This window comes from Euleptes europaea, chromosome 12 (genome assembly GCF_029931775.1).
Source record: "Euleptes europaea isolate rEulEur1 chromosome 12, rEulEur1.hap1, whole genome shotgun sequence".
Taxonomy (NCBI): Eukaryota; Metazoa; Chordata; class Lepidosauria; order Squamata; family Sphaerodactylidae; genus Euleptes; species Euleptes europaea.
This window is the reverse complement of record NC_079323.1, coordinates 24,851,175-24,878,894: the sequence shown is the minus strand read 5'-3', so window position 1 is coordinate 24,878,894 and position 27,720 is coordinate 24,851,175. Positions and strand designations below refer to the sequence as shown.

General features: G+C 43.0%; 1 protein-coding gene across 1 annotated transcript; it reads left to right on the top strand.

Annotated features, from left to right (window-relative positions):
* The first annotated feature begins 1,100 nt into the window (after nt 1-1,100).
* Nucleotides 1,101-27,666, top strand: HSPH1 (heat shock protein family H (Hsp110) member 1). Its single transcript, XM_056858311.1, has 18 exons — nt 1,101-1,216; nt 6,381-6,438; nt 7,539-7,679; nt 9,593-9,715; nt 11,377-11,476; nt 12,116-12,249; nt 13,413-13,657; nt 14,699-14,927; nt 15,811-15,917; nt 17,648-17,781; nt 19,264-19,469; nt 20,032-20,163; nt 21,234-21,380; nt 22,392-22,517; nt 23,326-23,433; nt 23,520-23,639; nt 24,041-24,202; nt 27,086-27,666. Exons 1-18 carry the CDS (start codon nt 1,110-1,112, stop codon nt 27,278-27,280), a joined length of 2,574 nt encoding a protein of 857 aa, XP_056714289.1. The 5' UTR covers nt 1,101-1,109; the 3' UTR covers nt 27,281-27,666.
* The last annotated feature ends 54 nt before the right edge of the window (nt 27,667-27,720 follow it).

Sequence of the window (27,720 nt, the reverse complement as noted above, 5' to 3'; positions counted from 1 at the left end):
GAGGCAAACAAACAACAGCACAAATACACTAAGGGAGCAATACTAAACAGGACTACTCAGAGAAAAGCTCCACGTTATTCAATGGGGCTTATTCTCAGGAAAGGGTCTGTGGGATTGCATCCTAAAAATCAAATACATTAGAACTTCGATGCATTAACTGATCATACTGCAGATAAAGGTGAGAAGAAGGGTGTAGTTTAGGATTGCCAGCCTCCCGGTGGGGTCTGGAGTTCTTCTGGGACTGATTTCCAGGCTACAAAGATCAAACGATGGAAAAAGCGATGGTTTCAGACAGCAGAGTTCGTGGCATCATCTCCCTGCTGAGCTCCCTCCCCTTCAACAAACCCCACCATCTCCAGGCACCACCTCGAAATCTCCAGAATTTTCCCCAAGCTGGAGTTGGCAGCCATAAAAGGCTGTTAGGAAAACATTAGTTAAACAGCACCAAGCACCAGATAAAGAGGCAGAACTGGAAGGATGGCACCAACAGCCATCAATATTGCAATACCACAGCAACCGCCACCCGATTTTCTGCCCCAGGAACCCAAACTACGGAGCGCTTGATATCTGAAGCAGCGAGCTGTGGCTCATACCCTACCAGGAATTTTGTTAGTTTTTAAGGTGCTACTGGACTCTTGATCTTTTCTACTATGAAGCGCTTGTTTTGTTTACTACTACTCCCCATTAAAAAAAAAAAACCTTGCGCAGGCGCTCCAACCAGTTCTTTTGTCCTGCCTCTTAGCAGGCGAAGCTCGGAACGCTGACGGAGCGCGGCGTCCGCCGTCGCCCGGACAACGGCGGACGTCATCGGCTCCGGGGCGCCGCCATTGGCTGGCAGGGTTCGAGAAGGCCAGAGAAGGCGGAAGCGGAAGCCGCACGTGGAGCCGGCGAGTAAGCTTGTCGCAGTTTCTGGAAACTTCTACCTATTGTCCTATATAAAACCTTCTCGCTGGCGGCAGGGAGGTTTCGCTCCGGGGGCGGCGGAGGCCGTTGCTGCGTGGGGCGAGGCCCGGCGTGACGGGAAGGCGGTCCCTCCTCTCAGCCTCAGGCCGAGGGCGGCGGGTTTGGTCCGCGGGGGACAGGTGCAGCACAGCGGCAGCCGCTCAGTCATGGCTGTGGTGGGCTTTGACTTGGGCTCGCAGAGTTGCTACATCGCGGTGGCCAGAGCCGGGGGCATCGAGACGGTGGCCAACGAGTTCAGTGACCGGTGTACTCCGTAAGTCAGATGCACCTCGCGGCGGCGGGGGGGGGGGAGCTGGGTGTATAGAGGGAGGCTCTCACGGGTGGTGGCGAAGCTGTTGCTCCTTATCCTTTCCTTTTATCCTTTAGAAGCTCCTTGATCAGTTGATCTTGAGCAGCATATATCTAGTGTTGGAGGGATATAAGGACTGAAACAAATCTGGCCACTGAAAATGTAGCCTTGGGGTCCCTGTCGCTTAGTAAAAAAGGCATTATGTCAGTCACAGAGGCATTGGATTTGTATATTAAAAGGGGGGAGATATAATGTGATCGAAGTTCCTCGTAAAAGCGGCATTCCAAAAGGAATGGGCTAATGAGTCAGTAGAGCCAGAAGAGCAAGGGCAGATCCTGTCTGAGTATGGTATATTCAGAATTCTGCCCTGCATTACCATAGAAGGGTTAGCAATTGCTCCTTATTAATTCCCTTTCCTGCATCCAAGTCAGATCCGACTGGGACCAGCCACGTTTTTATTTTGTGGGAGTTTAGGGCTGCAGTGACATGTTTATTTGTGCGTAAGTCCCATTGAACCTAGTGGGGTTTGCTTCCGACTACACACACAGCAGGTTCTCTTGGAAAACGAAGGGGACTTGCCACCCCAGCATTGATATGGGTCTTCTTTCTGTGTAAACCTTTTCAGGACTGTACCTTTGCAGTCTCCGAATTTAACTGCATGTCATCTTTTTCTTGCCGAATTATCCCAATGCAGAATAACACAGGAACCCTGTGACACCTGAAATAAAATTTATTTGAAGCGTTCGTTGGTCGAAACATGCTTCATCAGAGGCACGCTGGAATAAAATATTGTTGGTCATCCTGTTTAATCTTACTGCAAGAAACTGCTACCCTTCTGCGATTAATCTCAAAGGTGATTCTGTGCTCCGAGATACAACTGCAGAAGAGCGTCATGGATGCTTCTTACTCCACCTGCCGAGCTCGGCTTTTGCAGCATTGTGACTGCCGCTCCTTCCTATTTTAAGGATCATCTGTTATTCCCGCTGTCTACTTTTTCATGCACTGTGGGAGGGAGCATCCTACAGACAAATAATCTACAGACCGCCTCAAATAGGAGCTGGTTGTTAGGGAGGGGGTTTGTAAGGAGAAGACATTGACTGTTTTTTCTCTCTAAAAAAATATTGGTTTAAAAGGGAAGTGATACTGCGGTGTTTTCTAGCCCTGGTCCATTTTGGCTTGGGCGGTTCCTCCCTGGGCAGGTCTGTCTTCTTGCTGACCTTCTGCTCAGGAGAAAGATTGGAAGGGAAGGAAGATGATGCTGTGAAAAGGAGGTGCCTAGCTGTTGGCACAAGTGGTACAAGGTTGTATCTGACTCAGAGTAAGGTCTGGAATCTGCTAGACCCTTCCAGAGTTATCACCTCAAGGTGAAGGTGCCGGATGCAATCACATTGATAAATGAAATTCATTTGCCTTGTCTGAACTGGGTAGAGGAGCACTGGAAGTAATCTGTGAGTGTTCTGACGATCAGGCTAGAATGACTTCTCACATTGTGGGGGTCCTCCCAAAAGGACAACTCCACGGATAGTTGCCTTCCAGTACTCTCCAAACCGGTACTCTCCAAACCATGCTGAGGTAGAGATTCTGAGGCTTGGATGAGGGTGGGGCTGTTAAGCCTATTGAAATCCCTGTGAGTTTAGTGATTCCTTGGATGGGTCAGATAGGGTTTTGAAAATGATCTGTTCTTTCATTAGTTCGATTAACTACTGAATGTTTTGTGAATAAAATACATTCATTTGTCATTATATAAGTGTAACACTATACATTAATATGTTGTAGTCGCTAATTATCTAGGGGGTTATAGCATGCATAAATTGATATTTTCACTGGCTTTAGAAAATGTCACGTAGTATGCTGCCTATTTTGTGGATTTCTTTGCTTATGTACTTTAGAAGCAAGAACAGGTAGTTAGTGGACAAAACAGTTAATTTACACAAGGAAAGCTCTTCATTTGTTTTGGAGAGTAAGTATTCATAATTTGAGTAGTTGCATTCAGTAGGGCCTGCTTTCAGCTGTGTATGGGATTGTAGCCTAAATATTGTAAAAATGGGGGTATATAAGAGGGTTCTAATGAGCAGAATTCTGTGGGAAAGGGTTTTAAGGGTTTTTTAAAAATCCCCCTTTCCCCAATGTTTAACGTGGTTTGCAAACTGTGTTTAAAGTGATTACTGCACAATTTAATAAAGTGAACTAGAAGGGGGGATAGCAGGGAAGTAGATAAAAATAGGAGCAGTTTCAGTTTCCATCCAGGAAGCAGCAAAAGCATATGCAAGAGAATTGTATTCAATAGTAACCCAAACTCCCATTTCTTCACCTGGCACTTCAGCATAAAAAAGAGGTCTTTATGGTGCAACCACTGAAAAGGTCCTCATCTTGGTGACCACATGTCTTTTCTCCCAAGACAAGAAACATAGAGAAGGTCCTCTGTACTGGATCTGAATAGATGTATAATGAAATTGGTCATTTGGATACCTTGGGCCCAGATAACACAGAGCAGTGTTCCTCAGCCCATGAATTGGGACTCAGGTTGGCCTTAGAGGTCCCATCTGCTGGCTCACAAGCCTTTATATTACCAATTTATTTGCTGCTGTTTGGGAGGTCCTGCAGTCAGTGCACATATGTAACGAACAAGGGCATCATGCTTTCAACTTCTCTTTGCACATGCTCTAAGAGAAATGACAAGATGGCAAAGTAAGGTCATTCAACAATGGAGAGGATTCCACTCGGTGCTGACCTTTGGCTTATTCCTCCCTATGTTGTACCTCCTGGTTCTCGACTTGTTTTCTGTGCTGGCTTCCTTGATGTGCTGCCCACAGCTTTGACACTAGTGTGGTCATAACAGTGGCTCCCCCATCTTCCCATTAAACAACTCTTACGTCATGTGATGAATGATGTCATGGTCTTACTGCTCATTGGGTTCCATTCTCCATTGGTCCCAATATGGAAAGATCAAAGACCTGCTGGCATAGGGCTTTCAAAGAATCTGTTCTTAAATTTTAAATGATGTGATAGGGATTGGTAGGAGTTAACTTTAAAATTGGAGGTGCTTTTCGAAACTAGGCTGTTCTGGGCAAGGTAAAGGTCCCCTGTGCAAGCACCGGGTCATTCCTGATACATGGGGTGATGTCACATCCCGACATTTTCTAGGCAGACTTTGTTTACAGGGTGGTTTGCCAGTGCCTTCCCCAGTCATCTTCCCTTTACCCCCAGCAAGCTGGGTACTCATTTACCCACCTCGGAAGGATGGGAGTCTGAGTCAACCTTGAGCCGGCTACCTGAAACCAACTTCCTTTGGGATCGAACTCCGGTCGTGAGCAGAGCTTGGACTGCAGTACTGCAGCTTATCACTCTGTGTCACGGGGCTCTTATGTTCTGGGCAAGAGTGGGGTTTATATTTCAATTAGTAAATAATATTTGCTTTCAGTTTGCTAGTAAGTGGGTTTTGAAGTCTTACACTCAGTTGCCTGGAATAGCTACATTCCTTTGCGTTGTATTGCCTGAGATCCAGAAGTAAGACGCTGTGCCTGAATGTGAAGGAGAATTACTATCATTATTATGTCTAGTTCTAGGACGTGGTTACCACATGTATTTCTAGCTCTCTGTCCCCTTTTATCACTTGAATAAGTGCTTCTGTGTTACTATTTCCATAGATACCTTTTTGAAAATGGATAAAAGAACTTAATATGTACATTAAATTAAATACATATATATTGGCAAAAAGCATCAGCTGTATATCCAGCATAAATTTCTTCTGTAGTATGCCCAAGAATTGTCAAATTGATCTGCAGTAGTAGCAAAATAAATGCAAGACGTTGCTGTATTGGTGCATAAGAGAGCAAAATGGGAATTCTTAATTTTAGATGTGAGCTGGTGTTGTAATCTCTTTAATATGTTCTGCTGGTAAATTTCTGTTTAAGGATGAATGAACAACCTGGCTTTACAGTTTATACTGGTTCTCTTTGGAAATTGCTGTCCCATGGAATTAACTATTGTACTGAAATGAAATGACTTTAGAAACTGTTTGATTTGGTGATGAAAGAAAGAGTGCATTTGCATTGCTGGGGACCGTTTTAGATTGGAATTAAACGTGGCTTCTGCCAAATATGGCAGCCGAGGTTGAGTTTGCCTCCTCTGAACTTTGTGTCCTGTTGTCATCTTGTGGTATGTTTCCTTGGCTGTGCGCTATCTTGTTGGCTCTTGCTGGTGGGGATAGGCACATTGGATGGCATTTCACAGCAAAATTCAACACAAGGATGTCATTTTTAGCAGCAGCCCTCCGTGTTTAATATCTTTCTCTGCCCTTTACATTACCCACACCTAAGCTGCTTGGTTGTTGGTTTCTTCTTTTTTAAGAAATTGCTTAGATTTCTAGCTTTGCATAGCTCATTGCAACCTGCTTGGATAGCTCAACAGCTTCTTCCAAGAGTCTGGTCCATTTTTGCTTTGAACCAAGACTGAATATGGAAATTTCCAGGTGTTGCACAGGAGAAAATCTCAGTTGCATGGCATTTACAAGTGGTTCTTAACCATGCTGTGTTGGGCAGTTCTTTTGAAACTCTTTAAGTAATGTTAAAAGGCTATGTTCTGTAACAAACATGTCAGTCGTTACAGAAAAGCAAATCTTGTGATGTTGTGGGCAATGGTATCTCTCAATTAGAATGACACGGGGAATAAACTAGGAAGTTACAAAATATTTAAAGCGTTGCTATCCAGTTTCAGATTCTGAAAGCATGTTTTAGCACACTAGTCTTGCGTATAGAGGTACGCATCCAATTATTCACAGACTTCGTGGAATAAGGCTTTCCTACTTTCCTCACCCCTTTTCATCCCACTGAACTACTTTTTTTGTTTCTGAGGCGCTTGGGGGGAGTTCTCAGGAACAGCACAGAGGGGAACGTGATGTCTGCAGAGGGAGTGGGGGTCAGCATAAACTACCACCACCCCGCTTCCACAAACGGGAATGCCATTCCATTGTGTGAACTGTGTGGGTACATACCAGTGTGATATCAAAGAAGCCACAGAACATACCAATTTGTGTTGAGGTGTATTTTGCCCATCATGTTAATATACAAAAATTGAATGGCAGTTTGTACCTCAATTTTTGATTGTTGGGTAATTAATCTCTTTTCAGGTCAGTAGTGTCATTTGGATCCAAAAACAGAGCAATTGGAGTGGCTGCTAAAAATCAAGTAAGTCCTCTTTTGTGAAAGAACAAGATACCACAGCAATAAGCAATTAAGGACTGTGCTCTAAATATAGACACTGAATAGCAAGTTTATGCATAATGCCTCAAAATGCAGCTTTCCAAGAAAAGATAGTAGATGAAGAGCCAAATACTGATGGAGCCCTTCATGGAAGCTCTTTTCTGTAGGGATCTCTGATCATGGGATAATGACTGAAAACAATTACTTGTGAGACAGGGCAGGAGGCGCCTGACTTTTTATGTGTGTTGGGGGGAGGGAGAGGTGAATATATTACTGCGTAAAGGCCACGTACACTAGTGGTACTACATAATCCCCTGTACGTATGCAGTTATGGAGGCAGCTTGGTTCTGAATGTCTTGTATGGGCGTGTTTCATCCTGCAAAGCTACCTTATATCGGGTTGGACTGTGGGGGTTACCGCACTTAGTATTCCCAGCGATGTATTAAGAGTTTGAAAATGTTATAAAAAACATCGCTGTAAAAGGGTTTTTGGATACCACGGCTTGTAAATGGTTGGAAGACGTCTTCACAGCTAAAGGGGCCAAACAAAGTGTGGACAGTATTTTTTATAACGTTTTCAAACTCTTAATACATCGCTGGGAATACAAGTGCGGTAACCCTCTAAGTCTGTCAAATTTGGTATTATTTACTCTGACTGGCTGTGCATTCCAGGGTCTCAGGCAGAGTAAGGACTTTCCCAATGCTCATTCCTTGGGGTCCTTTTAACTGGACACACCAGGGATTGAATCAGTTCTGTATTATAAGCCCCCTTGCTCACTTATTTGCTTTCTCCTATATTCAGAATGGTTGCCATTCATGTCGGGGGAATATGTAGTGCTGTACTCCTAGTGAGATCAGCTTCTTTGCTTAGGGATGGAGAGTGGTGCATTCAGTGCTGGGGTTTGGGGTTGAAGAAAGGATTCCCCAGCTTTTCCTCTTCCTTCATCCATCAAACGTGGCAAGCATTTAACTAACAGAAGTAATAATAAATGGAACTTGAACGTTCTGCGTGTTGTTAATTTGTTGACATATATTGCATGTAATTTGTTCAAGGTGCCCAGTCTTTTTCTGTCTCTCTCCCCACAGCTAATTACACATGCCAACAACACAGTATTTAATTTTAAGAGATTCCATGGACGTCCATTTAACGATCCTTTTATTCAAAAGGAGAAAGCGCACTTGAGCTATTGCGTAGTTCCACTGAAAAATGGAAGCGTGGGGATAAAGGTAAAATACCATTGTTGCATTTGCAAGTTCCAGACTTTTACAACTAAGCTAAAAAGGTTTTCTGTTCCAGGGCAGAAACAAAATGTATTTATTTCTTCTGGAATGATATATATTTTTGCTTTTAAGATTATTTTGAATTTTTTAGCAAAATAATTTCTTAATTTCTTTCTGAAATGTCATCTTGTTGAGCTATGTAACTCCTGTAGCAAGACTTTCCTCTGTGTGTATGTATTTTTTACATCTAAGGCAATTCGTCACTATAGTAACTCTATTTTAGCTTAAAGGGATTTTTCATTGAAGATGAAGAACATACGTAGCCCTTTGGAAGAAATTTTTTAAAACGGCATGTAACACCTGTTTAGGGCAAGTCAAATTATCAGAAAGTAGTGAGCAAGCTTTGAAGTACCACAGAATTCTTTGTCAGGTTATATTTAAAAAAGAAAGAAAAAAAATGGTGGTTGGGGGGGGGCAAAATGAAAAATCCAGAAGCATTGCTGAACTGTGAAAAGATTTAAGTTTCTCTTTGTTCATTACACTTTTTGCTCAGAACTCAGGGTGGCATACGTGGCTCCCTTGGTATCCCTACAAAAGCCTGTGATGTAGGCAGCAGGAAAGAGACCGGCTCAGCGTTACCAAGTGAGCTTCGTGGCTCAGCAGGCCTTTGTCCCAGCAAGTCTCACCAATCCTAGTCTTACCAACACCCTAGCCCAGTGGTGGCGAACCTATGGCACGCGTGCCAGAGGGGGCACTCAGAGCCCCCTCTGTGGGCACGCGCGCTGTCTCCCCAGCACAGAGTTTGCCTGAGTTTGTTACTAGAAAGCCAGAGGGACATGGGGCCAGGCTGCTCCCCCTCCCCCTCTCCAGATGCGCCTGAGGGCATTTCTCAGCTCACCCGCCCCTCTGCCCAGCAGCTCAATGGGAGCGCTTCCTCCCTCCCCTGTCACATGCGGCAGGGCGGCTCACATGCCGGGCGGCTCACATGCGGCGTGAGGGTGCGGTACGGACGGCAGCCTGTTGAGTCTGGCAAAGGTGATTGCCGTGGTGGGGTTGGAGAGGAGCTAGGTTGGAGGGGAGCATAGCTCACAGCGTGGCATAGCTGGAGGGGAGCAGAGCGCTCAGGCCAGTATTCAGGTTAAATTGCCATGTTGGCACTTTGTGATAAATAAGTGGGTTTTGGGTTGCAGTTTGGGCACTTGGTCTCTAAAAGGTTCGCCATCACTGCCCTAGCCCATTCACCACCCTGACTGTCTTGTACAAGTTATGGCAACACAACACTAAACATGTTTATTCAGAAGTCATTCTCAGCAAGTCTGGTTGAACTGGCCTCCAAGGAAGCTGGTTTAGGTTTGTAGTTGGGCAGCAAACTTGCTTGACTGGTGCCCTGACAGTGGCGTAGTTCTGGATACCAAATAAGCTCTCCCAGCTGAGAGGGAATAAAACAAATAGACCAATTTAAGCTTCAAGCACCCAGGAAGAATCTTTATAATGTGTTTCACTTTAGAAATGGAAAGTATGTGATTAATGCTGAATTGAAAATACTGAATGAAAATGACTTTGCTTTAATCAAGCTTTAATCTAACTTTTTATATGTCGTCAGCGATTCTATATCGGAGTTCCTGACTGCCCTCCAGCCCTTCACTGGCCTTGTAGGCCATGGGTTTATGTTTGGTGCCATTTGTATTTATCTGTATTTAAATGTATTGATTGTATTATTTTAATAGAAGCAGAAGTGGGATTGGTTTTGTTATATATTTATGTTATTTGTTGTATATGATTTTATTGTATATTATCGATGTTAGCCGCCCTGAGCCCAGCCTCGGCTGGGGGTTGAGGGCGGGATATAAATAAAATCAAATAAATAAATAACACTTGAAAAACTACAACGCTTGCTTTTTTGCATTCCCCCTTCACAGGTAACATATATGGACGAGGAGCACTTATTTAGCGTGGAACAGATAACGGCGATGCTGCTGACCAAACTGAAGGAGACTGCTGAGAATAACCTCAAAAAGCCTGTTACGGACTGTGTTATTTCAGTAAGTAGTCGTGCGTAACTGTGGGTGCCTTCATACGTGGGCAGCCTTGTGTGGACACTGTATGACGCTGCAGAAGCTTTTGGCATTTGCCTAGATCTTTGGGCAGACTCAGGAACAACATTTAATGTTTCTGGGTCTTTAAAAATGGAGCTGGACCCATCCATTGGCTGAGGAGCTCCTAAATTGCAGCATTGCTGAAGTTGAGCAGGCATGAACCTGATGAAAACCCGGGTGCGCGACTGTTATGCTTTCCTTAGAAGAGTACAAACGAGGGTATATTTTAAATTAAAACACCTAATAGAACTCAGTATAGGCAGTGACCAAGATTGCCCCTCTCCCTAGTTTGGATACAGACCAGCAGATTTTGGGAACCATTTCAGGCTCCTGGGGGGTGGGGAGTTATGTTCTGCAAATCCTTTTACTCATGAAAGTGTTAGTCTGGATCCAAGCCCTGTTGTTTTGACCCCAGTCCTGTTTTGGCATCAGAGGCTTTCTGTGGAGCGCTGGAGTTTCTGCTCCTTGGGCTAAATATAGGTATTTATCCCTACTGCTGGCTCATCCCCAGTGCCCGTGTATCCCCAGTGTCCAGTCTGTGTTCCACTTTCTTCTTGTCAAGTGCTTGTTTGGCATACTCCTTGACTGGCAGGAAAACTGGGACTTGAGACCAAGGCTTAATTGTCTTCATCTTCCGTAGCTGTTTGGCAAGAATTTTGCTAATCCCTGTGGGTGGGGGTATGCACATGCACTTAATGAACCAGTTTTGAATTTTTATCTCTGGTTACCATGCCAGCAAAAAAAGCCACTTGCCACTAAGCAAAAGGCTTCCCTGTGTGTTTCACATTAATTCCTGCATAGAATAGCTTCCAGGTAGGAGGTCGCTAATGTGTAAAACAACCTTGATTAGTAAATGAATTTCCCCTCCTAGGTGACTTCACTTAAACTTGTTTAGTCCTCCCTGTGCCCTATTAAAATGGCCATTTAGTTAAGCATCAAAATTCTGGTCAGGTGGGCAGCTGTGTGCTGTAATAGGGGAAATGTGTTAATTTTCAAGTTACTTCTGAAGTGCTAGAAGCTAGATTTATATTTTATTTGCTTTAATTTATATGCTGCCTTTACAATAAACTGCTAAAGGCTGTTACAGGTCACCCTCAATATTGCTTCAGAATAGACTGTGAAAGGTCAGCTTACTCCCTCAGGCTGAAATTTTATTTTATTTTCCAGAAGGAAAAAAGGGGAATGGGTAAGCAAGAAAATAAATCCATCTGCAGATAAGATGAGAAGAGAACAGTATAAGCATCACAGCTGATTTTTCAAATTAATCAAGCAGATTGCATATTAACACTTAAAACTTTGGCTTTACTAAAACTTTAATATATGTAAAGAGTGAATATCCTAAATGTTTACGACTAAATATGTAATTTTCTAGTCAACGCTAAGAAACCTGCCTTATTAATATGCAACGTTTAATTCTTAGTGTTATTTAACTTAACCTTCAACCTCCATGTATTTATAAAACCGTTTCCATTAATCATTGAATTGATCTACTGTCTCCTCATCCGTTACATTCATGTGAAGGCTGAAATCTTTTTACTTCAAGCAAAATCACCTTTGTATCAAAAGCAGGACTTCTCTCGTAATTCTTTGTTCCCTTGGTGCTTCAGGTTCCGTCATTTTTCACTGACGCAGAAAGGAGGTCTGTACTGGATACTGCCCAGATTGTTGGATTAAATTGTCTTAGACTAATGAACGACATGACAGCAGGTGAGCTAATCAAACTAACTTCGCATGTAAATAGTTGACTGACACTTAATTTTATTTAGCAGCTATAGGATGGTTAAAGCTACTTCCGCATTTATGTAAGAGCATATCATAAAACAGGTCTCCCGCAGTTGGGTAGGCTCTTAAAGCCTAAAGTGTATACTGAAGAAGAAGTTGGTTTTTATACCCCACTTTTCTCTACCTTTAAGAAGTCTGAAAGTGGCTTACATTCACAATCCCTTCCTCTCCCCTACAACAGGCACCTTGTAAGGTAGGTGAGGCTGAGAAAGTTCTGAGAGAACTGTGACTAGCCCAAGGTCATCCAGCAGGCTTCATGTAGAGGAGTGGGGAAACAAACCTGGTTCTCCAGATTAGACTCCACTACTCTTAACCACTACACCATGCTGGTGCAAAGGGCAACTTAATCTCTTTCCCCTTTTTGTGGCATTGCTTCCATTTGAGGATGCTTTTTAGCCCTCATGTACCAGGACATCTTTGTGAGGTCCGCCTCTGCTTCATTGTTTACTGCCTAGTAGCTACAGCAGCACAGAACTCCTAATATGCCACCCCACGTAGGAATAGTGTTTGTTTCCAGCACATATAAGTATCTTGATGCATATTGAAAAGATTTTGCTTTTACAGTGGCTTTGAACTATGGAATCTACAAGCAGGACCTTCCAGCTCCGGAAGAGAAACCAAAACTGGTGGTGTTTATAGATATGGGCCATTCCGCATTTCAAGTATCAGCCTGTGCTTTTAACAAGGGCAAACTGAAGGTAGGCAGAACCTGTGTCTTATACTGTGAACTCCTTTACAAACACGCTGCAGTGTTACTCCTCTGAAGATGCCTGCCACAGCTGCTGGCGAAACGTCAGGAAAGAAAATACCAAGACCACGGTCACACAGCCCGGATAACCTACAAGAACAGAGGGACAACCGTTTGGAGGCAAAGGGTGAAGGATCTTGACCTCGCTGCAGACCAATGGCAGGGGATTGTTGCCACGCCACAAAACCGCTGCAAGATTGGGCGTGCAGCATGAAGTAGTGACTTTCCGTGTAAATATGTACAAAAACCTTGTCTTTGCTTATTTATGTCGTGCAACAGAACATATTGTGAAGTTGAAATGATAAATTAGCCTCATGTTTTATACTCCCACTGAAGATCACAGAGACCCTCTGCTATAAAATTAGAAATTTTGTCATGCTGCCTAGCATTTTCAGGTGCCATGGTGACCTGGTGCCTGGTATTTGTTGAGTTCTGCATTAAAAGCTGCCATCTGGAAAGGCACAGGTCTGAATACAGAGGATACAAAAGTTTTCAGCTTTGCACTTCATTGCAGAATCATAAGAAGTGGTCTACTGGATTAGACCAGTGATCCATCTAGTTTAGCATCCTGTCTTACACTGTGGCCAACAACAAGGCATAGAGGCTCAGGCCTTCCCCCAAAGTTGCCTCCTGGCACTGGTATTCAGAGGTTTACTGAATGTGGAGGTTTCTTTTAGTAGACGTGGCTAGTAGGTCTGTCAGTGGCTATTGTCCATGAATCGGTCAAGTCCTCTTTAAAAGCTAAGCCTGTGGCCATCACTGCGGGCAGCGAATTCCACATTTTAATTACTCATTGTGTAAAGAAATGCAGAAATAGCTGTAGCTGGGATCTATAGATGTGGAGGACTAAACCAATGAATAAATTTAGTCCAACTGTACTGAATAGCTTAAGTTTGTTGCTATCTATGCATAACTTCGGCGAGCAGCTCAACCAGAGAGCATATCTCTGTGGCATGTTACAACTGATGAGAATTGGTGTATAAGTTTAAGAAGACATTTTGAAGTGACTAAAGGATGCCACATGGGTACGTGGAAATTTATACCCTGCTGACATCAGGAATGAACAGTCATGTCCGTAGCATAAGTAACTTTTCACCTTCTTGTTTAAACCAGGTCCTTGGTTCAGCTTTTGACCCCTTTCTGGGAGGAAGAAACTTTGATGGGAAACTAGTAGATTACTTCTGTGCTGAAATAAAAGCCAAGTATAAGCTGGACCCCAAGTCAAAAATACGAGCCTTTCTCCGATTATATCAGGAGTGTGAAAAGCTGAAAAAACTAATGAGCTCCAACAGCACAGATATTCCACTTAACATTGAGTGTTTTATGAATGATATAGATGTGTCTGGAAAGATGAATAGGTAAGAGATCTGTTTGATGTAGCCTGTTGAAACAGAAGGAAGTAACTTTATTTAAAAGGTGTCCGGGCAAAGGTAGATTTAATGCTTTACCTACAGCAGAATTGAATGGGCACTATAGGGCAGATCCATTCTCTGATCGCCTATGTACCTGTGCTACTGGTAAGATTGAGACTATTGACCATTCTGTATGCATTGGGCCTCACTTAGAGAATTATGGATTACCCCATTCTGAGAAAGTATCAACATGCTCCTGAATCAAAGGCAGTCTCCTTTCTGTTAGCCAAAATCTGTCTGGAAACTGCGAGATCAGTATCTGTATCTTTGCTGTAATATCTTTAAAGCGCTCTCATGCTCAGAATCAAGAAAATAATGCTAGTTTTTATTATGTTTATATGTTTTCTAGTATGGTTTAGCAACACTGTGTAACGAATCTGAATCTTACTGTATGGCTCATGATCTCAGGTCAAAGGAGATCTATTAATAAAAGTGAAGTAAAGGATATATAGCAGTTGCTGAAGGAGGCACTGGTTGTTTCCTCGTCCTTCCATTGCATCCTGCCATTGCATGCAAACACACAGTTTGTTATATTCAAATCACAGTTTCCAATAATTGTTTGTTCAGCAATCACAAGCCATTGCTCACCAGTTTGGATGTAACGGCCAACTGTGCATGGCCTGAACTGGAAAAGAATGCTGTAAGGAATATGGGTGGCATGGGCGCAGATGACTGTTCTCAGTTCTCCAGGTCATGATTTGGAGAATGCAAAATGTTACATGTGACCCCAACTGAATCATATCTTCACCCCCACCCCAACCATTTGTATAGTGCTGTAGGCTATGTGCCCTACCTCTGTGTTCATTATTAGGGCTGAAATAGCCGAAACACACTATTTCTGACAAGCTAGTTGCTTCGATGTTGTCCCATATCCATGGCTGCAGAAGGAAGCACCTCTTATTTCTGATTGATGAAGGTGGTCAGTGTTTTAAGTTAACACTAAAAAAGCCTCTGATTTGGTTTGCTGGTGTGTGTTTTTTGTCCTAGAGCCCACTTTGAAGAATTGTGTGCTGACCTCTTGCAAAGAATAGACACCCCCCTTCGATCATTGATGGAACAAACCCAGCTCAAGGTGGAGGACGTGCATGCAGTAGAGATAGTAGGTGGTGCCACGCGCATGCCAGCCGTCAAAGAGAAGATTGGGAAGTTCTTTGGCAAAGACGTCAGCACAACGCTGAATGCAGATGAAGCAGTTGCAAGAGGCTGTGCTTTGCAGGTACCTTAGTGATAGCACTTCTCTCAGAAGGCAGACCTCAGGCTTAAGCTGGCTCACCTATGTGTGGTGTATCCCGTCTGTGTACTCAGTACAGTGGTTTGCAGCTGACTGCGAGAGAGGCTCCGTTGAAAAAGCATTACTTTTTGTAGGGATGTGAAGCAGTACAAAAAGTCTTCTTTGCCCAGACCAATTATGTGTTGGAGAATCCAATGCTTTAAAAAAGAAGAAGGGCACCTCAGGGAGGGGAAGCTATCAAGTGGAGAAACAGAATGGGAGGCTGGAGATGATGAACCGTTCTTTACTCAAAGTTCCTCTGCTGCAGATTGCAGCACACACCAGTAGCTTTTCTTATCGGGGATTCAAAAACCGACGTTTACTAGGCAGGCAGGCAGGCATTTGGAGCCCTGAGAAAGTAGTAGGGAAAATATAAGATGAAGAAGCAGTGGCAAAGAATCTCTCCACCTCCTCCCAGGTATTTCTCTGCTCAAAATTTCCCCATCCCAGAGCTTCTTAGAATGCCATCAAGGCTTTATGATATACACAAGAGTGTTATTTTTTAATAGTTTGGGGGGGTTGGCCTTAAACGAATCCATAACTACCACCTAAACTTGTCTCATGAGCAGGCGTAAGGATAAGAATGGTGATAATTTTGAACATTCCATTTCTTGAAAATGAGTTTATTTCAAGTAAATGTGGTTTCAGGATCGTGGAATAAGTGGGTTTTACAATTAAGGATATAATTTATGTATTTGGAGAAATCCTTTGCTTATGGCACCAAGAGTTACAGTGAATCCAGCCACTAAAATGTCTGATGCCTTCTTTATAAAATGTAGTAGGTAATATCAAAGAAGAAATAATACTAGTTCTGTTTTTTACTCTTTAGTGTGCAATTCTGTCTCCAGCTTTTAAAGTGAGAGAATTCTCCATCACAGATGTTGTTCCATTCCCAATATCATTGCTGTGGAGTGCAGAGGCTGAAGAGGTCGAAGGGTAAGTAGGAACATGGGCTTAAAAAAAAAAAGATAATTGACCTGCAATGTTAATGTGAACTCAGGCCGAAACTAGAGGTTATAGTACATGTAGGGATGCTCCTACCACCAGCATCGATCATCCTATTCTCTCTCCTAATACTTAGGAATGCATGCAAGATTATTTATTTATTTATTTATTTGGTTTATTTATAGTCTGCCTTTCTCACTGAGTATCAAGGCAGATTACAGAACATAATGCAGTCAGATCATAACACATCCAGAGAATAGTACAACAGGACGAGGATTACAAAACTAGAAAACAATGCAAACAACCAACTCTCGAAGGCAAGCTATATCATAAACTATGCTGGAAGTAAACTACAACCTTTATAAAAGCGTCCTTCTGAGCTGTTCCATTATACTACGTTCATCTTTCACATTTTGCGGACCGTTGGAAGCATGGAAGCCTTCCTGACCACCTGAGGCTGGCCGCTCCATAAGGTGGGAGCCCCCAGAGTGAACGTGTGAATGGGTGGTTGCCAGTCTGACCCATTTTCAGGGTGACCAAGGCTTTGCTCAGATGAGTAAAGCTGTCACAGCAGAGCATAGCAAGAGAGGCAGTCCTGCTGGCATGTGGGTCCAGGGCCATCAAGAGCTTCGTATACATTCGCCTTTTCCTGTTCCATTTCAGTGGCTGCCCCTCACAGAGGTGGGATAACTGATAGCCTGGTATCCCATCAAGCACAGAGTAAAGCTGGATGCTTCAGGGAGGAAAGGAAGGGGTGACATGGGTCTTCTTCAACTGGCAGAATTCACATCTGTTCACAAAGTTGAGCATGGACAGAGTTCAACTTGGCTGATTTCATGACAACAGTGATTTTAATGTTGAACCGGTGATGGCTTATTTGTTTATCCACAAATATGCAGCAGTCAAAGTAATGCCACCACTGGTGTCAGTAGTTTGGCATATATAGTTCCAAACAAAGATCACACCTTGGTTGACATGTTTTCTCTGGCTGAAGTTGCTTGCCCAATTTGTATCGAGATATGTGCAACAGGACAGGTGTCCCCAACCTTTTTAAGCCTGCAGGCACATTTGGAATTTTGACACGACATGGTGGGCACAGCAACAAAATGGCTGTCACAAAACGATTGCCTAACTTCAGTAACACCGGGAAGATCCTTGTGCTGTGATGGCAGCTGCTGCCCGAGCAACATTTTAAAAAATCTGCTCAGCCAATCAAATCTCCAATAGTGAAATTAGAAGCCTTGGTGGGCAAAAGCCCTTCCTGGCCCCGCCCGCTTCCCAAAAACATTTGGCGGGTGCATGGAGCCCACATACACCACATTGGGGACCCCTGCAATAGGAAGTTGACAGGGAGTATAGAATGGGCATGATCCATGAGAAAATCTCTCTTGGTAGAAAGTTCATAGAAACAGATGAGAGACGGTGCAAGAGTTCTGAAGTACTTTTGTAGAGGTTGCATGGGAGAACTTTCCAGTGGGTAGCTCACCACAATATCAATAAGTTCTGACGTTTGCTTGAAGGAAGGATGGTACTGTACTGAAATATCAAAGCTATAACCACGGATGAGATGTTGAGAAAACAAGTCTTCCAAATGTATAGAATAAATGATATACAGGTATCTCATTAACAATATACAATTTACAGTAGCAAGGATGCGATCGGTCAATTGCCAATCTGAAGAATACCTGCTTTGGAACGCTCTTTTCCCTTTTGCTTTATAGAATTCATGAAGTATTCAGCAGGCATCATGCAGCACCGTTCTCTAAAGTTTTAACATTTTACAGAAAAGGCCCATTTGAACTCCAGGCTTTCTTTTCTGATCCTAGTAGTGTCCCCTACCCTGAGAAGATGATCGGTAAGTGGTTGTCTGTGTCAGGTGAGAGACCACCTTCTCACAGATTTAAATTGCTCTGTCTTTAACAATCGTGCATTGCCACGCTGATCTAATATTGATAGAGATGCAAATCTGGATTAACAGTTGTAGGTTGTATTCAGATGTAGGTTGTAGTCAGATGTCATGACTCTGGTTTGTACTCAAATGTCATGACTGGTTTTACAAGACAAAAGAAGCCTGGTTTATTTTTGGGCTTGTGGCTTCCTCCCCCAACCCCCTGCATACAGAGCTCTCATCAAACACTTAAACAAACTGCAGTTTAAGTGGCTCACTTTTTTTCATGACAACAAACTGGCATCTTTCGAAACAGGAAGTATCAGTTCTGAATGCAAGGGCCAAGAGGGGCCAGAGCTAGAAAGCGGAAGATAAGCCAGACTCGTTCTTGCTGCAAACAAGCCAGAGTTTGGTCATGGCGACTGCATTATTATTTCAGAAGAATTCTAAACTGTGCTTACACACAAATGGATTCATTGCACCTTTTAGTTGGTTGCTTTTTCTAGGTCTTAAACCTGAACAAACCCTGACAGATGTTTGTTCATAGTTTATCCCTACATTATTGTAGTAAGCCGAGTAGTTTTTTATCACTCCTGCATGAAAACTGCAACAAGAGCTGCTTGACTCAGCCTTCCATCCTTCTGAGGTCAGTAAAATGAGTACCCAGCTTGCTGGGGGTAAAGTATAGACCACTGGGGAAAGCAATGGCAAACCCCCCCCCCCAAACAGAGTCGGCCTAATAAATGTCATGATGTGACATCAATCCATGGGTCAGTAATGATCTGGTGCTTGCACAGGGGACTACTTTCACCTATTATATCTAAGCAAATCTAGCAGATTATTTCTTGGGGCAGGGTTGGTATTGTTACTCTACTGCCACACTCTGATGGAACTGCCAGAGCCAGCAAAAAGATCTTCAGGAATAGAGAGGGGACACTGAAACTTCTGTCTATCAGTTGCCTCTGTGACTGACTTGTATTATTGTTGGAATTTGTAGGCCACCTGGAGAGAGATATTTGGTGGAGAGGTGTGGTAAAATATGCTTAAGCAATCAGTGTTGCCTCCCCCTCAGTAACTCACAAGCATGTTCGAAATCTCAAACACAGCTTCATGGGTAGTGTGACACTTCTCTGTCCTTCTTAGTGCTGTGTTGCATAGAATTATAGAGTTGGGACCACCAGGGTGATCTAGTCCAACCACCTGCACAATGCAGAAAACTCACAACTACCTCCCCTCCCACCCCCCAGTGGCCCCTACTCCATGCCCAGAAGATGGCCAAGATGCCCTCCCTCTCATCATCTGCTTAAGGTCATAGAATCAGCATTGCTGACAGATGGCCATCTAGCCTCTGCTTAGAAACCTCCAGGGAAGGAGAGGTTAAATTATCTTGGCAACCATTGCATGGTTGCATGGAATAACTAACAATTCGCACCTTTCATTTGCTTTTAGGCAAGTACATTATCCAGAATGTTGCAGCTCAGAATGATGGAGAGAAAACAAAAGTCAAAGTCAAGGTCCGCATCAACACTCACGGCATTTTTAGTGTTTCTACTGCATCTATGGTGGAGCAGGTGAAAGCAGAAGAGAATGAAAATCCCATTGTTGAGTCTGAAGTGGATACTCCGAGCCAGATACCGCTAGAGAATTCCTGTGATGTAAGTTGGCCTCTTCACCTGAGATACTCCAAATAGAGAGCCTGCGAGCAAATTGGCTTAGAGCCTCAGGGTAGGAAGGATAAGATTTTGTGCAGTGAATGGATGAGGCGGGGGTTGCCTTCTGTATTCATATTTGTAACAAGTATGCCAGGCAGGTTCCCTGGAGAGGGGGCATAGAAATGTTCCAGATAAATCAATTGTTGTACTAGACTGTACTGGACCTTTGTAATGTAGAAGTTAAATACCTTTGGGTTTATGACCTGGCCACAGAGAAAGCTGCGTAAGCCACCAATAAAGGGAGAGTTAGTTTGCAGCACTTCAGAAGTGCTGAGTGGTACAGATAGCTTACTTATGAGGAAAAAGGTATTTTTTCCTAGAAGGTAGGACAAAAAAGGTTAGATACATCCTACATTCACCTGACTGTGAATGTTTGCTCATTAAAGTAAGAGGGGAATGAAGTGGCACTTGCAATTGACATCCTCTCAAAGTTTATTTAGTATAATATACAAAAAGTGTCTGTATTTTATTCACACATCTTTTTTTGCCTGGGCTCCTGTTTCAGAAAAATATCCAGCAAGGCAACAGTGAGGCTGGAGCCCAGTCCCAGGTACAAATAGATGCTCAGCAAACATCAGAGCCTCCCGCTTGCCCTGCACCTCCCTCTGAAGAAAACAAAACCCCAGATGCTGGAAAAGTTAGTGACCCTCTTTTTTAAACATGTTTTGGGAAGAATGCGATTAACTATGTGTTTTTTAAAAAAAGTTTGTTGCAAGTCTGTAGCATGGTGCTGTGGCTCCCTGCATTGGCCAGGTGGTTAAATTATTACAGACAACACTAGGAAACGTGAATTAAACTTATATTCTAGTTTTTAAGCCCTGTGAAATTTGGGTTACCGCATTATGTATTCCCAGAGATGTATTAAGAGTTTCAAAATGTTATAAAAAACATCGCTTTAAAAGGGTTTTTGGATGCCACAGCTAAAAAATGGTTGGAAGACGTCTTCACAGCTAAAGGGGCCAAACAAAGTGCAAACAGTATTTTTTATAACAGTTTCAAACTCTTAATACATCGGTGGGGATACATAGAAAGTGCTAACAGTATTTTTTTATAATATTTTCAAACTCTTAATACATTGCCGGGAATACATAATGTGGTAACCCCCTGGTTTACAGCGTAACTTAGCATACCGGGAAAAAATCTATTCCCTTATGAACCTTATTCAAGCCCTGGCCATCTTCCAAGGCCCTGCTTTGGGTGCCCCTGATTACAGAGACTAGGTGGGTGGCAACCTGGGAAGAGCGTCTTCTTGGTTATGGCACCAGAATTCTGTTCCCAAGGAGACTTGTCTGTCCCATTCTGCTGCCACCTTCCACCAATCGGTGAAGATTGTTTTTGCTTGGCTTGGCGTTCTCTGTGATCCCTCCTTCCTGCCCAACACTTTGTTTTTATATTTTCTTATGTGTATTTTAGCTCTGGTTTTAATTAGGCGTTTTTGTTGTTTTTAATGTTTTTAACTTGATGTTTTTGTATTCGTTAGTGGCCTTGGTGGCCCATAAAAATAAATAACATTCTCCCTGTTTTCATTGTATCGTTACAATAACCCAGTGAGGGAGGTTAGGCTAAGAGAGAATGACTGGCCCGAGGTATCCCAGCAACCTTCCACTGGTCCAACAATCTAACTACTAAGGAAAAAACGTGTTGTGAAAAAGCTGCCTTTTTGGAGAAATGTATCTTGTTGTTGTTTTGTAATGACCATTTCTGCTGTCCACTCAGACAAGTGAAAAGAAAAGCGATCAGCCTCCCGAAGCTAAAAAGCCCAAGATTAAAGTGAAGAATGTCGAACTGCCTATCGAAGCAAATTTGGTCTGGCAGCTTGGGAAGGATCTGCTCAACATGTACATCGAAACGGAGGTAAGTTTGGTTTGGCATCTGAACCTAATATTGGCTAATTAGGAGTGTACTTTGGAGCCCTCACAGATTGCTGGGTCAAGCCAGCAGTATATTTTTGGCATAGGAAAGGTATTTGGGGATGTGCATTCCACAGGAAAAGGGGCTCAGTTCACTGGGTTCTGATACATATGGATCTTTTAAATAGGCAGGGTACTTATTGAGTGGCCTGACTGTGTTTATTTGGGAACTATTTATGTGACAGTATTTTCAGGTCGCCCTGACCTGGATGGCCCAGGCTAGCCTGATCTCGTCAGATCTCAAGCTAAGCAGGGTCAGCCCTGGTTAGTATTTGGATGGGAGACCACCAAGGAATACCAGAGTTGCTGTGCAGAGGAAGGCACTGGCAAACCACCTCTGTTAGTCTCTTGCCATGAAAACCCCCCAAAAGGGGTCGCCATAAGTTGGCTGCGACTTGACGGCACTTTACACACACACACACATTTCCAAGTCAGTATGCTTTGGGCTGAAACTCATGATCCCTTTAGAAGGATACTTACATGATCTTGAAAGCAGAGGGGTGGTTAATGCTTGCATGAACATTCCTTGGTTTCTTTTTGGTTGGGTTATGAATTTGCTTGTTAAACAGGATTGTATTTAAGATTATATGAATCTTTTCCCCTGTGGCGTTTTATCTAGTGATGGCTCAATTGCACGTGATGTAGTAATGTTAGTGCGAGTCATGCTTTTGTCTGAAATTTTTGTAACGTTTTTTAAGTGCAGAAAGCCTTTCCTTTCCATTTTAAATGGTGATTCAATGGTTGGGCAATAAAGGGTAATAATTTTTCTAGCATAAGCTTTTGTAGACTAGAGGTATGCGTGACATCTGAAGGAGGAGGCTCTAGTCTTGTCTACAAAACCGCAAGTGAAGTGCCACAAGTTTCCTATTCCTTCCTGTCAACTATGTTTCTGTACTTCTAAATCTGATGGTCAAATGTTGTTTTTCTTGGGGTGGGGGGCGTTATGCTCAAATAGGGCAAGATGATTATGCAAGACAAACTGGAGAAGGAACGAAATGATGCCAAGAATGCCGTTGAAGAGTATGTTTACGATTTCCGAGACAAGTTATCTGGAGTCTATGAGAAATATGTGTGTCCGCAGGTATGCCATAATTTCCCCCCCAATTTAGTATTATCTGCACATTTATTAAGCATCCCCTCTATTCCTTCATCTAAATCATGTTTAACGATATTGAACAACACATGTCCCAGGACAGATCCCTGAGCCACTTCACTCCTCTCCAAGAGGATGAGGAACCATTAACTAGCACTCTTCGGGTGTGATCTGGCAACCAGTTTACAGATCCATCTAACAGAAATAGGATCCAAGCCACATTTTACCAACTTCTCAATAAGAATTTATGTGGAACCTTATCAAAAGCCCTACTGAAATCAAGATAAACTATGGCTACTGCATTCCCCTGATCCAGCAAGGTAGTAACTTTCTAAAAAAAAGAAAAGAAAAAAAAGAGGTAAGGTTAGTCTGAAATGACTTGTTCTTGAGAAACCCATGCTGGTAAGGCCTTCCTGGAGGGGCTGAGTCAGTGCTACAGCAAGTTGATTGTCTCCAGGTGGTGGTGCTTATGCACAGGTTGGGGCTCTGTAGAGTGTGTAGGTGTATGTGTACCTGACTTCTCGGCCTTCTGTGATTGCATTTTAGGAGATGGAAGGGGCTTTTAATTATTCATCCTTTCTTTCAAATAATACTAGTTGCTTGTTAAGGGTATCCCCCTCCTTGGCCTAGGAACTGCTTGCCCTGAGCAGTGGCTCTCAACTTGTGAGCAAATCATGCTTGTATGGCAGTTGGTCCATCCACTAAACCACCTTTTTGCTGTGTTTTCCAAAGCATCCCAATCTGCTGTTGATGGGCCTGTACCATATGAATAAACATGCATTTAAATCTCATTTAGGACTACCAAAATTTCTCCAAGCTACTGTCAGAGACAGAAGACTGGCTGTATGAAGAAGGTGAAGACCAACCCAAACAGGTCTATGTGGACAAATTGGCTGACTTGAAGGTATGGCTCCTTTTGAATTTAAGTGCACTATTGTTAAGAGAAAAACTTGCTCTCATTTACTGAAATGTATGTTCTGGTTGATATAGAAATTTGGGACTCCCATTGCAATCAGATATCAAGAAGCTGAAGAACGACCCAAGCTGCTAGATGAATTAGGGAATGCTGTTCAGCACTATGCCAGGATAACAGAAGAATACAGAAACAAGGTATGGAGCCTTCCATACAGGCAGCTGGATGGGGGTGGGTGGGCAGGGTGTTCTTTTTCCACTGTGTTCAACAGCAGATTTTTTCACTAGATCAGCTGGCCTCCCTACTCTGCCCGTCTATATTATATTTAGCTACTTCTCATCTCCTTTCTTGTCCTGGATATCCCATGTTGTTTTTTCCTTTTTTTTCTCCCCCCTCCTCTGACCGGCTTACCATTATTGTACAAGATTTTAAGGGCGCAGTCTAGAATTTTTAATAGAACTGAGAATTTTAAAGATAATTGTAAGTATAATTTCTATGTAGTATGTTTAAACTACTGCATTTGCTGCTAGCCGCCTTGAGCCTGACTTTGGTCAGGAAAGGGGAGGATAGAAATCAAATAAATAAACTCTTGTTTCAGGATGAGAAATACATCCACATCGATGAATCTGAAATAAAAAAAGTAGAGAAGTGTGTCCGGGACACAATGGAATGGTTGAGCAATGTGATCAACGCCCAAGCAAAACAGAGTCTCGATCAGGATCCTGTGGTCCGTGCTAACGAGATCAAAGGAAAGCTGAGGGTGAGTGTTAATACTGGGATGGGTTTAATTACTGAAGGCCAAACTGGAGTCTTAGGAACTGAACGAATCATAGAGTTGGAAGGGGCCATACAGGCCATCTAGTACAACCCCCTGCTTTAATGCAGGATCAGGCTAGAGCATCCCTGACAAGTGCTTGTCCAGCCTCTGCTCACAACCTCCCTAGGTAGCTGATTCCACTGTCAAACAACTTACTGTAAAAATTGTTTTCCTAATATCCAGCTGGTACCTTTCCGCTCACAATTTAAACCCATTATTGCAAGTCCTAGCCTCTGCTGCCAACAGGAACCGCTCCCTGCCCTTCTAATCCTTAAAGAAAACAATCACGTCCCCCCTCAACCTCCTCTTCTCCAGACTAAACAACTAAACTTTCTCAGCCTTTCCTAATAGGGCTTGGTCTCCAGGCCCCTGATCATCCTCGTTGCTCTGCACCCACTCAATTCTGTCCAAATGCATGTGATGATGGTTCTGCCTGCTTGTTGAAAGGGCTCGGTCATGTTGTTTTTGAAGGCAAAAGGGGCAGGGCTGGTTTCTAGCCCATAGAACTGAAAAGAAGATTGATTGAAGTGTCAAAAGATGCTTGCAAGCTGTGCGACGTTTCCAATAATGAAAGGTGATGGCTTCAGTGCTCTGTGCCAAATCTTTGCCCTCTCGCCCCATGTCTGCATTTCCTAGTCATTTTATTGTTCTCTCTATCCTTGCTGAAAGTGAAACATGCTTTGGGGGGAGGGGGGGAGATTGGGTAAAGCGTAGTTGGGGAAACCAAGCAGAAGGAACATCCTGAAATCTAATGTGCTACGTCATTTTGTTAGCATTTCTTAGCTGACATTTCAAAAGGGATATGCAGTGAGGTTAAGAGTTGGAACCAAACAGAACTGGTGGGTTGGCTATGAATGAAAGAGAGGAATTCATTTGTGCAGAGCATCTTCAGAGATGGAGGATATAAGGAGGCTGAAAATCGTGGGGGAACTATGCAGGCTTGCTGAAAAAACACAACTTCAGAAGCTGACTTATCTCCTAAAGGTGATAAAACGCTGGACACTGAAATCTAGTAACTTGTAAATTTTTCTTCTTTGTACTCTGTGGGATGGGCCCAAAAAACCCTGAAGCAGAGCCCCAATTGTGAAATGGTCCCTTCTCCCCTCCCTCCTTCAGCCCCCTTCCCACATCACCTAAAAAGTCAAGTCAGGGGAACTGCAGGAACACTGGGTTGCAGTATCGCAGGCTGCAAACTGAGTAGAAAATCTGTAAGCTGCGGACTCAAAGGCAGCTTCATGTGCAATTCATTAAGATCTAGCAATCTGGGACAATTCACAATTTCTCCATCCCCTTTGTCAAGCAGAGGTGTTTATGGGGGCCTGTTCACCGTGCAAAATGTTTGCGCTACTGCACAGCTGTGATCCTCCACAGCGGCATTAGGAAGGTACTGAGGTTTCTTGTTCAGTCCAAAGCTGTAGAATAGGCTGCTATGACAAATGTGCTTTAGCATATGAGATCTGGGGAAATTACCTCTCCCAACGTGGGCATCCAGATTTGGAGGTACTTTAATTTGTGTGTTTTTGGGTTCCAAATTACAAAATGTGGCATGTGTTAAAATACAAAAGCAGTGTGGGGCTTTACAAAACTAGCAAATTTCAGTTTATAGTAGTAGGTTTACAGTGTTGATCTTGAAGGTATAGCCAGAATGAGATGGCACAAGGATAGGTGGTGCTAGATCAGCCGCCCTGCATTTCCCCTTTTTTTCTCTCTCCATATAACACCTAGAAATAGAAAGCCTCTGGCGTGATGTTTCTTTATTCTGAGGCTCCCTGCTACAATTCATTGGTTGCTGCTTGCAAGAGTGGGGAAATTCAGATAACATCATGACATGAGTTCTGTATTCTGAATGTTGGTAGGTGAGGTATAATGTCCATTTTCCAACCTAAATATTGAGCATAGGTAGGTTTTTTTTTTAGAAAGAGCAGTCATTTTTTATTATATTTGCAACACCATATGAATTCAAGTTATATAAAAAATGACATGTTTTCTTTCATCTTGATGGATTAGTTAACATGCTGTTTAGCATCTTACTAAGTATCTGTACATTCTTTTTTCTTCCTTTAGAAAAGTTCCTTGATAAAACTTTATGATTTATACCTTTGTCTCACCTCCCTAAGTAATGTTAATAGTAATACATTTTATTTGTACCCTGCCCTTCCTCTGGCAAACCGGGCTCAGGGCAGCTGACAGCAAGTGAATATACACAGTATAAACACAAGTTAAGAATAATCTAAAAACATCATTAATTAAAATTACATGCAGATGGAACCCAATTACTCCACCTTAGGGAGGATGTTATAAAGGTGGCTGCATATCGGTGCATACCTTTGATGTCACCTGATCTGGGGCGGGGGGAGGATGGAGATGGGCAGACATGGGGGAAAAGGAAAACACAACCAGGAAAAAGGGAGGGAATAAAGGCCAAAGAGGAAGGGGGAAAAAAGGACTAAAGATGTAGGAGGCCAGGATCTAGACGTATACCATGACTGCACTCAACCATAAGACTGGTGGAACATCTCCATCTTACAAGCCTTGTGGAGTTGGTTTAAATCCCGCAGGGCCCGTTGTGGAATTGGTTTAAATCCCGCAGGGCCCGGTTCTCATTAGACAGAAAGTTCCACTTATTATACATTATTTCACTTATTACACATGCAGTTCTTGATGCAGTTGTTTTTATGAATGTGGGGTTTGCATCTATGTTTATACGAACAGGCTCAAAATAAAGTATTTAAAAACATCTGAAGTATACAAGGCTAAGGATCACATCAGATCAAAATTTTCTACTGGGTACCATAAACTTACAATATATTTTTCCCCCGATTGTAGGAACTACACAACGTGTGTGGGCCCATTGTATCCCAACCAAAACCAAAAGTAGACTCTCCCAAAAGAGAAGAGCCTCTGGATGTGCCCATGACTCCTAAAACTGAAGACATAGAAGAAATAAAAAACATTGAGACAGCACAACAAAATGGCGAATGCCATATGAATGATAGTCCAGTTAACATGGACTTGGACTAGGCCGTTGCATTTTCAGTGAGAAGTTACTTCATGGAAAATCCATCAGGTGTATTATGTGATGGGGGGGAAACCGTGTTTGGGGGAACTATTTATATTTTGTTTAAAGCACTCCAATTCTGTTGCATTATGTGGGGAATGTATTCAAAGGTAGGCTGCGATAATGATAATCCTAAAAGGAAAACTGCCTTGGTAAATTTCAGATTCCTGTGGAATTGTGAACACTTACTAAATCTGTGCGGGAATTTAAACCTTTCATATCAACTGCAGATACATCCAAGAATTGTTACAAAGGTCCTGCTCCTTTAAAAAGGGTTGCAGCTGGAGCTTTTGTAGATGCCAAGGTAGTTTTCTTCCTCGCATTCCATGTCGGGTGTGTCTTTTCCATTGACAAAAGGCGCTGAAAAGCCTCCAAGAGCACCAAACTCTCCTCCAGCCCAGTT